Here is a 16206-nt window from a genome sequence, read left to right on the forward strand (position 1 = left end):
AAATTTAAACTGGATTCTGCAGAGAAGAGATAAACAGCTGCTTAATTCGCGCTGGTTTTCAAGTGAAAACTCTGTATTGTTGTGGAAATATTGCTGCAGTTTAGCTCGCTAGAAGTGGAAAATTCGACAGTTAATCAAAAATATTGAGTTGTATAATCATAACAAACGACATGAGTAATTATTGTTTAGGTCGTCAATAGTGTTTCGAAAAATCAGTATATGAAGAGGTTTTTCATGGTGTTTTTTAGAATTCAAGTTTTCTAGTTGCATTGTGAGATATTGCCAATCTTAGCAGAGGAAAAATCAAACAAAAATGCTTTGCTACGAGGGCAAATTAAGCTTGTACTGCTTTCTCAGTGCGGTCTTCTGCCTTGCACTGCTGTGGGTGTTCTTTGATCTGGGAGTCTTCGCCGAACCAATCGAGTTCTGGGGCCGGGCTTCTCTGCTGGCCACCTACTATCTGGTGCTTAACGTTGTGATTCGGCTGAAGTTTGCCTCCAAAGACTATCAGGTAAGTTTGCGCAGTTGGAATAATTTCGGAAGTTGTTTATTGTTTGACGATGACTCAATGTAAATACCGCCCAGCGTAGAAGCGGAATGCACGATGATCACATTGCTTGTGCTTGGTGTAGCACTACTTAATATATTCGATAAAAACAAGTCAAAATGCGTCTTTGTTTATATTTCCTATTCAATTACAACATGCATGACCGTTTTGATCGCGTCATTGACACGCTCTCAACGCAGTAGAATGGGGATAAACGATCGGTAGACAGATGTGATTCTATAATTAGATTGTTTACTAGCGAACCACATCTTCCTGTGCGGATTCCCTCTGAACTACCCTGAACTCGTAAAACTTTCGCTTTCTCATTTTTATGCACGATCTTGTTTTAGGTTGCAGTGCGGGCTACTTTCCTGGGCGCAGTGTTTTCGCTTGGCATCATAATTTTCCAATGCTGCGAAGAACGGTACAAGTCGTTTGGAATCTATGTCGCTCTGATGGCCACCTTCCACTATTCCGAGTATCTGGGAATAGCGTTCTGCAATCCGAAGACGCTGTCGCCGGATTCGTTCATACTGAATCATTCGATTCACTATGCCCTGGCTGCGGTTGCCAGTTGGCTGGAGTTCTTCATCGAGGTGCACTATTTTCCAGGTTTGTTGTCGTAATAGATGATATAAAGGCGGAAAACGTTGCAATATTCTTGTGCTTTTTTTTGTTTTAGATATGAAAACACACCGAATACTGTGGCTAATTGGCCTGGGTTTATGCTTGGCTGGGGAGGCCCTGCGAAAACTAGCCATGATCACAGCTAGCAAAAATTTTAGCCATATCGTGAGTACATCGCTACGGGGGGCTAAGAACCTACTAATACTACAAAAAATTGGATAATTTCAGGTTCAGTTTGAACGACATCAAGGGCATGAGCTGGTTACCACTGGGGTCTATAGTTTGATGAGGCATCCGTCGTATGTAGGATGGTTTTGGTGGTCTATAGGAACACAGGTGAGTTTACTGATGGGTTTTCCCATATTGTAAAAAATTGTTGAAGAACATAATTTAAAAACAGTCGTGAATTAACTAGCTGTGATTCATTTCTGGATAAAAGGGGCCTAGCTGAAACTAATTGTCCGGCGAGTGGCGATTTCCGGAAGTTCACAAATAAATATTCCTGTCAATCCAAAACACTTGTAAACCTTGAATACATACCTAGCATAATTAATTCCTCCGACGAGGTTCTCTTCGACTCACATTTATATATTTGCTTCTTTTGTACCTAGTTCCACGATATCACTTGGCTAAACTGAAAATATGCAATTTGCAAACGATTTTTGGCTTTTTGGAACAAAAATCATGAAACGAAAACTTTCGCGAAAAAAATCGACTCCTGATCACACTTGCAGTCATAGCCTACTTGGCCGAAAAAGATAATTTCGAATGCACACCTGCGTCGTACGCCTGTGCTGCACAGTGGGGACGGCACGCGTCTGTGTTTAGTAGTTTTGGTCAAAAGAAGGGAATTTTACCGTACTTTTGGTGCAAAGTTTGAACTGGAAACCGATTACAAACCGACTCTAGACAGCCTTTAACCGATTTTGTCGCATCTAAATATCGGTCCTTTGCCTGCGCTTATTGTTAAATTTTGAACAGAAGCAGTATTGCCGATCCGCTTATATGGATTGTTGGTATTACGGAAGGATTCCGATGTGTGACGATGTTAGAATCGGTGGCAATTCATGATATGATAGGTTTGGACGAATCGCCGTCCTAGAGATAGTCGCATCGATCACGATTTTTCAGTTCGAGTTAACTGAAGAAACGTTGTTCAACAGGCTTTGTCTTAGGACGGCAAGGGGCCAAGTTAAAGTTTAAAAGTGTTGCTAGAATCCCCGGATGACGGTACTTGCTTGAGATGCGAATGAAGCCTCTTGTTCAAGGACAAATTATAACTTCCTCGGCCTGGTTTTAGGAACAAGATTGGTTCAAAAGTAGTAAGAAGCATGAAAGGAAAAAAATGGTTGGAAAACACCGACACTTAAGCACAGATAACAAGTAGTTCGCTCACTCCATAGCTATACTGCAAATAGAACGAAGTGCGGAATACAACACCAGGATATTACAGATTGCGGTTATCTTGGTAGTTAAACCAAATCACCAAAAGATAACCGCAAAAACCGCCCATATATTACTATAGTAATTTAGTATTTGAAAATTCACCAAATCAATTATTTTTCACCAGAAACACGCTGCAAAATTAATAGTTTATCGAGCCACAAACCAGAAAATCTAAATTTTAGTATTGCAGTTGTATCGCGGTTTGACACTTGTTTTGGCTTACTTCCCAAGCACAGATATCAAATTTTCAAATTTCAAATTTTTTTTCTTAAATCACGTTAAATCGGATGCGTCTTTTCCAACCACAATGCTTCATTGTTTTCAATTTTTCAATAGTACGTACTTTGAAATCAATAAGTTTCATTATTGGTGTGGATGCGTAGAAGATTTTCCGATCGATTGGCGTAAAAATATTCAAAATCGATCTGGAAACCACTAAGCTATTAGCGCTCAAAATCTTTCTTTTTTCGCAAATTGGACAAAATGGCGTCACCCGAAAAGTAACGTCGCGAATTTATTTTGCGCAAACACTTTTAAAATCCTCAACACTCTCATCAGATGTTGACGAAGCCTCATTGTCTCATCATGGATGATAAAACTTACATCAAGTCGGACTTCCGGCAGCTACTGTACTCCCAATACCGCCCAGCACAAGTTTGATGAAGTAAGCATGCAGACACTTTCAATGTTTGCCAAGAAATACATGATTTGGCAAACGATCTGCTCATGTGGCAAACAGAGTGCGCCGTTCGTGATTACCGGGACTGTAAATGGAGTGGTACGAAGCCAACGGGGTTACTTTCGTATCCAAGGACATGAAACCCCCCAACGCACCAACGGAACTAAGGCTCAATGAAAAATACTGGCCTATTATGAAGCAGGCACTTCGGAAGCATCCCACGGGGATCAAATCTGAGGAAGACATGAAGGAAAAGTGTGTTTCCGTACAGAAGAAGCTGCAGCCAGATGTTGTACAAAACTTTTTGGGTGGAGTTAAGCGTAAGGTACGAGCAATACGGTCATGGTATTGAAGTTGAATGAAACAAATATGCCGAAAGCTTATATTATTAGGGTTATATTTTATTGTCGAAAAGTTTGTTTCCTAATTCAGTATTCTGTATTCTTTCCAAGTTTATCATTTTATTCAAGTTACAGCTACAATCATACATGCTCCTTAAGGCGCTCTTTATCAAGTAGCGATAACGGCGTCCCCAGTGTTCGGATGTATAAGCTTTAGAGAGCATTTTGTTGATGTAAAAAAGCTCTGCTCGGTCTATTTTTTCGCAGCTTAAAACTACCATTGATTCCACCAGCGTCAATTCGGGAGCTGGTGATACTGCTGAATTATCCTAAAAAATTTGTGACACGAGTTATTGAAAAGTTTAAAGAATTTCTCATGACTAGCCGTAAAGTGCAAATCAAGCATCGCATTGGACTGGAACCTTTGATAATCGACTGCGAATGACTCGGATCTCGTTCACTCTCGGATCAACTAGTCAGATCAAGCAGACAACCCAACCGAAGCCTCAAAAAATGAACGGCGGCCAGTATCCGGGTTCGTAAGCAGTACGATCAGCTTTTTACGAAACGAGCAAAATTAAAAACGAAAGTAGATTTCAACCAAATCCCGAAAATTAAATTCTACAAGGCTCCTACTTGCGGCAAAGTTCCTAGCAGATTCGTTTTTTCAGATAAGTTTGCGAGAAAATTCTTGATTTGGCAAAGGGAATATTGAAGAGAATCTCTCATTGTCACTTAGGTCTATTTGAGAAATTACCCGAGAACTCTTCTTTCCTGGTTTCAATGTTCTCTGCAACGTTGACCACACTAAAAGAGGAACTGCAATCGCGCTCAAAGAGCACATTAAGTTCTCCCATGTAGAAAAGAGTCTTGACGGAAGACTGATCGCACTTCGTGTCCACAACGATGTGTAATGTAATCTTCGTCATTGTACCGATCACATCATTCTCGGGGCCGACTTTAACTGTGTGATTCGGCAAAGCGACGCAACTGGACACAATTCGAGTCCCGCTCTTCAAGCTACCGTTCAGCAACTCCATCTACACGATGTGTGGCCACTTCTCCGGCTGCGCGAAATAGAGTACACATACATCTCATACAACTCATCATCTAGACTTGATCGCTTCTACGTAAGCAACGGTGTCCGCAGTCAACTGAGATCGACATGTGCCCATGTGTGTTACTTCTCAGATCACAAAGCCGTTACAGCTAGGATTTGCCTACCTCTCCCCGACAAAGCGCACGGGCGACGCTTCTGGTCCCTTCGACCCCACCTCCTCACCACTGAAAACATTGATGAGTTCCAAATACGAGGGCAATATCTAACCCGTCAACGACGATACTATCCATCGTGGAAGGAATGGTGGCTGTCATACGCTAAGCCCAAAATAAAATCCTTCTTTCGATGGAAGTCCAAAATCGTATTCGATGCATTTAACTATAAGCAGCAACGCCTCTTCGGACTACTACGGCAGGCATATGACAGTTACCAACCGCACCTTTATACGTATTTCACCTACGGCTTGCTGGCTTCCTCAGTGTCTGTTTTCGAACCGAACCGAGCCTGAAAGTCGTATGCGAAATACGTATCTGTCAAGAATAAAATATACATAGTAGAATTAAATTGGATAAGTTTTCTTTTTATTTAATTTCCAGGTTTCGTATTCTACTAAGACGCTCCAAAAACTTCAGTCCATTTGCTTAATAGTTCTCGAATTATGAGGAAATTTGTTTCATTTGTATAGGAGCCCCCCCCCCTGTTAAAAGATGGATGGGTTTCAGCATACCGTGAAAAAAATTCCTGCCTTCTAAAACCCCCACATGCTAAGTTTGGTTTCATTTGCTTGATTAATTTTCGAGTTATGAGGAAATTTGTGTTTCATTTGTATGGGAGCCTCCCTCTTAGGCCTCCTTAAAATTGCTCTCACCCTCTCCATAAAATTGCTGGTCATTTTATCTATCCAACGACATATAAATTGTTCAGTTTCGTTCAGTAGTTTAGTAGTTATTAGTATTTGTAAATCTAAATTAGTATTAGTAAATCTTTCATTCAAACGTTACACTTCTATTTTCGTTTTCACAAAGTGCTACCCAGTCCCAGTATAGTAAAAAAAGACGAAATCCTACGCCTAAGTTTGTTCCAACACGTTCTGTAGTTTCTGAGAAAAAGGTAGGTACATAAAGTTTGAAAAAAAGTTTCGTGATTTTTCAAGAGCGACGTTTTATTGCGTCGATGTTGTTCCACGCCGCACTGGAATGCTTATGTGTATGATCGTTTTTCGGCTACTTCCCGTAGTCGGATCATTACAAAATTAGTATCAAAATAAGCGGAAAAGACTGCAGAATCAAAATCTGAAATAAAAAATTGATAAAATTTTTGAAAGTTTTAGTCGTTCATGTCCCCTTAATCGGATAAAAGCCGAGAAGCTCTCCGATCAACGATGATTTTCTGAAATGTTTACACAAATCAACGAAACCCACGTCGCTGGAGAGCCTTTATCTACATATCAGCTGGGTGAGCGAGTTCGCCGAAGAACCGCCATCGAAAATTTAAGAAATGAGAGATGAGGAAATCGATCATACTGCTGTTCAAGATCAAATGGTGCAATACTTCACTCAACTCTACGCTCGTGAGCACCTGGACGAAAACGAACGACACTGGCCTCTTTCACTACGAGAGAATTATCCCCGAACCACGAACGCTGCATTCGCTGCTATCATGAGTGAGATCACCACCACAGAGATACTGCCATTCGAACGAGTGCATCGAGAAAATCTCCGGGTCTTGATGGCCTGCCTAAAGAGTTTTATCAGCGAACGTTCAATGTGATTCATCGTGAACTAATGTCGTTTTCGTTTTTGCGGTGTATCTACACCGAGGCTACATCGGTGTAGCTTTTTTGCACCAAAACTGTTCGTTTCCGATTTTTGTGCTACACCTTGCTACACTTTTTCTGCACCAGCTACACCAGAAAACAAAGGTTAAAAGAGAGTGCAGCTGGTGCAGATCGGAAAATATCAACCCTCCCATACAACATCACTGCTGCTGCACCTAGAGCGTTCGTTTATCCAGCGAAAAGTGTAGCACCAAACGGTGTAGCTACACCACAAAAACGAAAACGGCATAAATCTCATCATGAATGAGGCAATCAGATCAAACATCCCGGCACAATTTGTAGACGGAGTAATTGTGTTGGTCAAAAAACGGGACGGGGGAAACACTACTCGATCATACAGACCAATTAGCCTGATCAATGCTGACTATAAAATTCTTTCTAGAATTCTTAACACTAGATGTACCAGCATTTTAAATATACCTATTTATACCAAAAGCAGTCAAAATGACTGGTGGATAAAAAACGGTTGGTGAACGACTGAATAATGTGCAACTTAGCCTCTTATCCAGCAACTTCTATCTCCACCTCCTCGTGGTAGGGTAACCAACCTGTTTTGGACCTCATCTGCAGCTGTACATAATTTGGACACTTTCATTTGATTTTGCTGTAAGTGTCCAAATTACGTACAGCTACAGATGGGGTCCAAAATAGGTTGATTACCCTACCAGCCGGAATACGTGCAATCTTAGCGGAGATGTGGTAACCAACCCTGGTGGTAACTAAGGTCGTATACCGACAGGGAAGGAGGCACTATACGATGGCAGCCTCATCATGAGACTCGGCAGCATAGCCCTAGTAAGGCAAGCTTTTTAAATCTAAAATATTACGAAAAATCAAGAAAATTCAACTCGAAACATTTAGCATGGACAGGCGATGAAACAAGGATTTGGAATTGATGCTTCCTACCTGGAACTGTAAAACCAAATTTCGTGGATGGCGACAGAATGTTGCTCGTTCAGTTAGAACCGCAAAAGTTCGACATTGTGGCACTACAGGACATCTGTCGCAAAGGCGGGAAGGTTTGAGGGATCCGTGGCGCCAAGGCCCAATTTTGCCAGAACGGTGGAGCAACCAACGAGCTGGGAACGGGCTTCGTAGTGATGGGCAGAATGCAGGATCGGGAGAGGATATGTGTGTTTAGGATAGCCGCTTCTTCAACTACACCATCATAAACGTGCACCGGCCACACGAAGGTAGACCTGACGACGCGAAAAAAGCGTTCTATGTCCAACTGGAGGTAACATACGATAGCTGCTCGAGTGCTCGCCACGGGATATCATCGTCATTGGGGACATGAACGATCAGATCGACAGGGAAGCAATGTATAGTGATAACGGCCAGCGATGCATCAACTTTGCAGCTTCCCGGGGCCTGGGGATCAGAAACCCATTCTTTCCCCACATAGATCTACAAAACCACCAGGAGATCACCTGACCAACTAAAATTGAACCTAATCGACCATATTCTCGTCGAAGGTCGGGTTTTCTCGAACATCACCAACGTACGCTCCCTACGGGTACGGATATCAACTCAGATAATTACCTAGTAGCAGTAGACGTGCGCTCAAAATTATCGACGGTATATACCTCACGACAAAGCCACCCTCGATTAAAAAATCGATAATTAGACAACCCGGAATGTGATGAGAACTACGCGCATACTATGCGCCTTCCTCTGTGGCCAGGTGCTTCGATCCTCGAAGATAAATGTAGCAGGATACGTTCGTCCATCAGTGAGGCCGCAAAACGCCAGAAGGAGAGCTAGAACCACTATTTCAGGCTAGTGAGATGCGCAAGTTCTATGAGAAGGTGAACCGATCTCGTAAAGGATACATACCAAGGCCTGATATATATAGGAACGAGCAGGGAAACCTGGCCACAAACGAGCGCATAGTGGTTGGTGAGTGGAAGCAGTTCTTTGATAGGGATCTCAATTGCTGATATAGCAAAAAGAAATGGAGCAAAAGTCAACGTATGACTCCGTAGGAGAGCCTAAGGGCGTTTCGACTTCCGATCTCAAAGAGATCCGGCGAGAAATCGGTCAGCTGAAGAATAGAACCGCCGAAAAGGACCGACTCTCGACAAAACTCTACGAAAATGGCCAAGAACCATTAGGAACGGCATTTTACTGAATAATGTCATGCTTCGGACTCACCGTTCTCTCGAAATGCTACATTTCTTCATAGAATCTTGCACCAGTCTTTTTGACTGGTGCTGGTATAAATGGCAAAAACAAAAATTATATGTGTTACTAATATATATATATAATAACATTAAGTTCATAAAATGTATTCTCTACTTATAGCTACAAAAGTCATAACATCGTTTCCAAAATCAAATGTTAGATGTTGTAGAAATTTCTAATTGAAATTGCATGACCAGTCAAAATGACTGGTCTGGTATATCTAGTGTTAAACAGCGTCTTGAAAATGTTCTTCGAACCCACAATATCCTCACAAGCTCGCAAAAGTGTTCAAATGCTGGACGAAATATTTTTCAAGCTACGCTCGCAATAAAGGACAAGATTGCACAACTTAAAGCGAACGGTCAGAAAGGTCAATTGGTCTCTTTTGATCTCCATCATGCTTTTAATCGTGTCGATCAGCGTTTTTTGTTTGACACAATGCGAAGGCTAGGATTGAATGCAGAGCTCGTTGAACCACTGTCTCGTGTTGCAGCACTTTCGTCTTCCCGCTAGCTGATAAATGGACACCTCTCATCACCATTTCCGATTCAGCGGTCGGTCCGCCAAGGAGATCCACTTTCAATGCACCTATTTGTCCTGTACCTGCATCCTCTCTTACGTCGTTCGGAATAAGTATGCGAAAATGATCTCCTAGTCGCGTATGCCGATGATATCAGTGTTGTTGCAACCAATGCTAATCAATTACGCCCAATGAGGGACATGCTTAGATGTTTTGAGCATGTAGCAGGAGCACGATTGAATGAAGCAAAAACAACAGCAATCGACGTCGGCCTGACTAATAACCCCTTAGCAGTGGCGTGGCTTCGCACAGAAAATACAATAAAAATTCTTGGTGTGATGTTTGCCAGCTCGGTGCGAGTGATGGTAAAGCTAAACTGGGATGCACTTGTGACCAATTTTACGCTGCTTATCACTGCATCAAAAAGTTACATTACTCAATACTTTCTTGTCCTCCAAGATGTGGTATATTGCAGCAAACTTACAACCAACGGCAGCACACGTTGCAAAACTTACTGCTACTATGAGGACTTATCTTTTCCGAGGTGCTTGCGCAACTGTTCCGATGCATCAGTTAGCTCGCAATAGAGAAGATGGAGGCCTTAAACTGCATATCCCGGCGATGAAGTGCAAAGCGCTACTTATAAATCGCCCTTTACATGAGATTAGATCTCTTCCCTACTATAGTTCCTACATTGCCCAGGAAAATCCCACTAGACTGAACTTAATCAACGACCTTCCCTGTCTCAAGCAAATCCTAAATAACTATTCAAACCTTCCCTTTCAAATCCGCCAAAGCCCTACCGCTGTTCTTATCCATCGTTTCTTCCTGGAAAGCACCGATAGACCAAAAGTGGAAATAGCAAACCCAGGAACCTACTGGCCCCGAATATGGAGAAATATAGCTTCTCGGAAGCTTCTGCCTTCGCAACGCAGTGCGCTCTACATGTGGGTGAGCCAAAAAGTCCCCCATCGACGACTAATGAATATTATGGGACGCACAGATGGAGACCAGTGCACTCACTGTGAGAGCACGGCCATTGGAACCATTCAGCACAAATACTTCCTCTGCCCGAGAGTACGGAATGCTTTCATTACACTCAAACGAAAACTAAGCTCACTATCTGGTGCTCAATGTTCCTTCAATTGTGAGGATCTGCTGCGGCCAACACTGGATGGAATATCAGTGTCTACAAGAACAAAGATTTTCAAGATTTTGATTGTTTATATAGCCTTCATTGATAACTGCAATGATAGAATAGATATAGGAGAATTGAAGTTTAACTTTGAAATTGCCATATAAAACCTTTGTGTACATATTTAATTTATGAAACAACTTGCAAATAAAAATCTAGCGATTAAAAAAAATAGATAGTATAGAGTAAACATAGATAAGTAGATGCAGTTTTTCGCAGAACTGGCAACGAAAAAACTACAATCAGATTTCAGTACCACTGTAAAATTCTCAAGAATGGCAAAGGATATTTATAATGACGCTCTTTTGGATGTACGTTTTGACAGTTCTTTTAGATATACAGGATTCATCTTCGCTCATCTATGCTTACTCTACTATCTATAGTCGCTACATACTCCCCCTCTCCCAGGCGCGTTACATAAGTTGGTCCCAAAACTTATAATTAAGAGAGATGAAACTTTTTCTCTAAAAACAGAGTTATCTTTTTTATTTTGTACGCTTAGACGATTTTAATTTTGCTTAATTTTTAGTCGCAATCTGAAAGACGTCATGTTCGGCTTTTAATGTAGGGTAGCGGCACCAGTTTTTCAGCCTGTTTCTATTTTGGGCCTACGCTCTGCACTCCGCATCCTAGGGGGAAAATGATCACTAGTTCTCATCAATATACACTACTTTGGTTGCACATTCGTTTCGTGGAGATGAATAATTCAAACCAATTATTGGTTCTTCAGGTACTATCTATTTTTTTTAATCGCTAGATTTTTATTTGCAAGTTGTTTCATAAATTAAATATGTACACAAAGGTTTTATATGGCAATTTCAAAGTTAAACTTCAATTCTCCTATATCTATTCTATCATTGCAGTTATCAATGAAGGCTATATAAACAATCAAAATCTTGAAAATCTTTGTTCTTGTAGACACTGATATTCCATCCAGTGTTGGCCGCAGCAGATCCTCACAATTGAGAAAACTACAATCAGATTTCAGTACCACTGTAAAATTCTCAAGAATGGCAAAGGATATTTATAATGACGCTCTTTTGGATGTACGTTTTGACAGTTCTTTTAGATATACAGGATTCATCTTCGCTCATCTAATTTTTAGTCGCAATCTGAAAGACGTCATGTTCGGCTTTTAATGTAGGGTAGCGGCACCAGTTTTTCAGCCTGTTTCTATTTTGGGCCTACGCTCTGCACTCCGCATCCTAGGGGGAAAATGATCACTAGTTCTCATCAATATACACTACTTTGGTTGCACATTCGTTTCGTGGAGATGAATAATTCAAACCAATTATTGGTTCTTCAGGTACAGGTAACACGAAAACAGAGTAGGTCCAATAATTAGAAGCATGTCGAAAATACAATCCAACGCTTTACATACAAACCATGGTGCCATGATCCAACTTTCCACTTTGTTTCCTGTGTTGCATTTTCATTTTCGAAAATTAAACTTGCACTTGCCATTTTTTCTGCTGGATGTATGAAACGAAGAATTTGTTCATGTAACAACATAGCTTTCTATGGTTGTAATTACTGTTTTTCGAAACTGTTTTCGGGATTTAATTAAAATTTACTGGTAAATTGATTACATCTGAGGTACTAGTAGTTAGTTACTGCTTTTAGTTGTCTTTCTTTATTTAACATCACCTATCATGTTCCTTTCTGACAGGTGGTGATGGACAATCCGGTCTGCTTCGTAATCTACACCATCGCCAGCTGGAAGTTTTTCCACGACCGCATCTTCATGGAGGAGATCACACTGTTGAACTTTTTCGGCGAAGACTACTACAAGTACCAGCAGCGGGTGCCGACGGGACTGCCCTTCATCCGGGGCTTCAAGGTGGAACTGTGATATTTCGAACGGGATCATCCTGCCAGGGACAGGGACGACGGGAGCGGTGCGCAGCACGACGACGACGATGACAGCAGTTGTAGTGGTGGGAGAGACGACGGTATTGATGGTCACAGTCAGGCCGGTGCCGGTGACTGTGCGATTGATGAGACTGATGAGTGGAGGGGTGGCAGCAGTAGTAGGAACAAGCGAAAGTTGTGCGCCAGCAGGGACAGTACGAGCGTGACGTTGGTTGTTGGTGATGATGATGATGATGATGAGTTGGACGTCGACGACGACGACGATGAGGACGATTATGGTCGAGACCGGGATGATCGCGGGAATATGACTGGTAGCTTCTACCACGGACGCAATAGACCTTATTCAGGGAGCTACGATAATGTGTACGATGAGTCAACGATTGTTTAATTAGGAAACGAGGGGAGTGCATGAATGTACGTACCTATTTGAGTGCGTCTATCATATGTGTTTGTTCATTTTTTATACTCATACAGCTTTTGTTCCACCAAGAATTTGTTGGACCCTCTGTACAGCGTAGCACAGATTACTTCTTACTAAAACTTAGTCATTATTGAGTAGTACACAATAAAGGATAGTCAAAATTGTTTACCTTTCTAAAGTATTCTAGAGTATTTTGACCCTCCGTCGGTCGGTTGTTCTGATGAAAGAAACAGAATATCACCAATATCACCTGCTATTGGTAATATTTACAGGTATGTGATGAAGTTTATCGCCATTTTTGCACATCGGTAGGTTTGCTGTAGGAAGCAGTAAAATAGTATTGTTAGAACGATGGAACAATGATTGAAGCATGCGCTCGCTTACTTCAACTTCAAGTAGAGTTCATCCTTCGATGTAATTCTAGCTAGTCATTGTGTTAAGTTTGTTAAATGCATTTACTAGAACTGAAGGCACGAGTATTGTTTGCACCGATATTCAAGAATTCCGAATTAAACCTTTTTTGAGGCATTTAAAACGTATTAAAAACGGGATCAAAGTTAGAACAGGGTCGAAAAGCTTCCACAAATTCTGAAAAAAAGAACTTAACGGTAAAATTAATAATAATAATATTCAATAATTTAATATACCAGTTATTGTCGATCGTCTCTTAGAGGTTTGCAGATGTTTTGAACTCGTCTTCAATTATTCATATTTAGTAAATAGAAAAATACAGCCGCGTTAATGTAAAACTAAACGAAACAAAAGAAGAAAACGTTAATAACTTAATTAAAACAAAAATCGAGAAATGTTTCGTCAAAATGTGACACACGAATTAGCCTCTTTCGATCCGAATCTTTGCCGAATCCTTAACGTTAAAGTTGGGCACTCGATCCTTTCGGCCCAGGATCTTGCTGGTCGGTTCCACGTAGTTTACGTTGCTGATCATGTTGGCAACGCGACGCTCGATGATGCCAAGGAAGAGCTTGGCATTGTTCAGCGTCACCTGGCGCTCGGTGTTCAGAAGATTCAGAATCGGTGCTTCGTCGCAGTGCAGTAACCTGTTTCGGAAAGAAAGACGGCACAAAATGTGGTAAGATTTATAAGTGACACTCTAAATTTAAGGTTTGATTTACTTATAAATACGCTCCGCTGTTCGCAGTAGTTCATCCAGCTTGACAGCCCAAACTTGCTTGATTTCTAAGGCGGCGTCCGCCGCCTCTTTACTGTCCAGCTCCTCTTGACGTAGCGCGTCTATATTGTCATCCTGCGAGTGTTCCTTCGATTCATTAATAGCGATTTGCTCAGCTGAAACAACACAAACAAGATTAGTTCAATCCTGTTTCAGTTCCCCGTCAAACACTCACTGATTTTATCCTGCAACACCTGCACGCTTTCCGTCAACGTCTCCACCTCGTGACTCAACTCATTCACATAGTTAAACAGCGCAAAATTCTCCTCCTCTTTTTTAATAAACTTCGCCACCAACCGATCGATATCGTCCTCCCCGGAAAACGACATAATACGCGTCATAATTTGCTCATACTCAGCGTACTGCTTTTCCAAATTCTCCAACATCTTCTGCCGTTTCTGTTCCTCGCGTTCCTCCAGCTCGGCATTCGATCGACACTGGCCCTTGATCCCGAGAAACTCCTGCAGCTTAGCATCGTGATCGAGCTTACGCTGCAGCTCGCGCATCTCCTGCACGTGCGTCATCTTTTCGCTCTGTCCCTTGTCCTTCAGAATCTGCAACTTCGTGCACAGTTCCTCCCTCGTATCGTACGCCGACGAAGCCTGATCGATCAGCTCCATCATGTAGCGTTTGCCCTCGTTCAGCTTATTAACCAACTTATCCCACATAATGTTAAAGGTGGCCCGTTCCGTCAGCATGTGATCAATCGTTTGCCTCAGCTGGGAGTTCTCTGCCATCGCAACACCAGCCTTCTTGTTCACCACATCCAGCCGGTTCTCCAGCTTCTTCACCGAGTGTTGAGCCTTCGCAATCGTCTCATTGTATCGCACGTCCGTTAACTCATTTTTCCTTATCTCCGCAATTTCCCGGTGAATCTTTTTGATGTGCCCTTCCAATTCCCGCAGAGCTTCCTTCTTCGCCTTGAGAGCTTGATTCACCTGCTTCTGCTTTTCGTAGCTAGTTTCCAGCACCGATTCCAGCTCGGTTTCACGCTTCGAGTGGACACCGTTCTCCTCGCAGTCCAACTGCAGCTGCAGTTGTTGTTTCTCTTTCTCCAGCAGGCGCACGTTCGCCCGGTACTTGCGCAGTGCTTTGTTCTTGGCGTCCAGAAAGGAGGCCCGTTCGTTTTCCAGCGTCCGTAGAAGTTTCTGAAGGCGTTGGGTTTCCGCCTCGGCTAGCTGTTCCATTTCGTACTGCTCGGCGGCTCCCACCTCCGAGGCCATCTTCGGTTGGCTGGACATTCCGGAAGGGGTTGGCGTTTAGAGTGTTATCCGGAAATTAGTGGAATTCAGCTGAAATCAAGAGAAGATTAACAGGAAAAAAGATTTAAACCTTGTTGGGAGACAACTATTTAAACTGAATTTTCTATCCATTTTACTTTGTATTGCTGTTCAATGAAAGTGAAACCTATTTATATTCTATTTATATGTAATATATTACAATACCGGCTGATTAGATTAAAGGTTCATAGAGAAGACGGAACACAACCCAAGATTTGAAATTCGACTTAAAATTGGGCTAGACAATAGATTAGAATTTGGATTTAAATTTGAGTTTGGATTCGGATTTGAACTTGGACTTAACATTAACTTCGAATTCACTGGCGTTCCCAGACATAAACAAAGGGTGTGGCATGTGGCATTTCAGAAGAATGTTTTGACCCGGTAAAACGGAGTAATCGTAGGATGGCGAATCAATTACTTATGACAAAAATATCGGCGAATAAGTAGAAACCTCCGGATCCACCCGAAAGCAAAAGGACTTAAAATCAAAGTTGAAATTGGACTAGAATTTAGACTTGAAATTGGATTTGCATCGGCCTAGATATAGGACATTAAATTAGACTTGAATTTGGACTAATTCTAGCTTGAAGCCTTACTTCATATTGAACTTGGATACGAAATTGGACTGGAAGTTTTACTTGGAATTAGACACGAAATCGGACTTAAAACAGATTTTTTTTGTTAAGCTATATAGCTGATTGCCCGATCTTACTCGGGGCTGCTTTGTCTCTCAGCCACTTGTGCATCGAAAATTCTCATAATGCAAGAAACAAAACCCTTTTTCTTCATTTGAATGAGTCAACTCTGTTTGTCAGCTCCCCCCAGCTTATGTTAAGGAACATGTGTGCCAAGTTTGATGAAGCACTGTCCAGGCGTTTCGGCATTATGGCGGAACATACATTTATACTCACGTTCCTCGTCCCTCCCCATCTGTTGGCCTGCTCCCAGTCGGCAATCCTTTTTGTCACGTAGCAATTATGTGTTTTTATCTTCATGTGTATTATC

General features: G+C 41.9%; 2 protein-coding genes across 2 annotated transcripts; one reads left to right on the plus strand and one right to left on the minus strand.

The window, feature by feature from the left end:
* Positions 1-13483, plus strand: LOC128742294 (protein-S-isoprenylcysteine O-methyltransferase). Its single transcript, XM_053838622.1, has 5 exons — positions 1-511; positions 898-1159; positions 1230-1339; positions 1403-1510; positions 12106-13483. Exons 1-5 carry the CDS (start codon positions 314-316, stop codon positions 12286-12288), a joined length of 861 nt encoding a protein of 286 aa, XP_053694597.1. The 5' UTR covers positions 1-313; the 3' UTR covers positions 12289-13483.
* Positions 13484-13561: 78 nt separating this feature from the next.
* Positions 13562-15159, minus strand: LOC128743902 (coiled-coil domain-containing protein 63). The gene is made up of 3 exons (XM_053840590.1): positions 14094-15159; positions 13863-14034; positions 13562-13787 (listed from the first exon to the last, which is right to left on the minus strand). The coding sequence occupies exons 1-3, from the start codon at positions 15157-15159 to the stop codon at positions 13562-13564; spliced, it is 1464 nt and encodes a 487-aa protein (XP_053696565.1).
* Positions 15160-16206: the final 1047 nt, after the last annotated feature.

This window comes from Sabethes cyaneus, chromosome 3, assembly GCF_943734655.1.
Source record: "Sabethes cyaneus chromosome 3, idSabCyanKW18_F2, whole genome shotgun sequence".
Lineage (NCBI taxonomy): Eukaryota > Metazoa > Arthropoda > Insecta > Diptera > Culicidae > Sabethes > Sabethes cyaneus.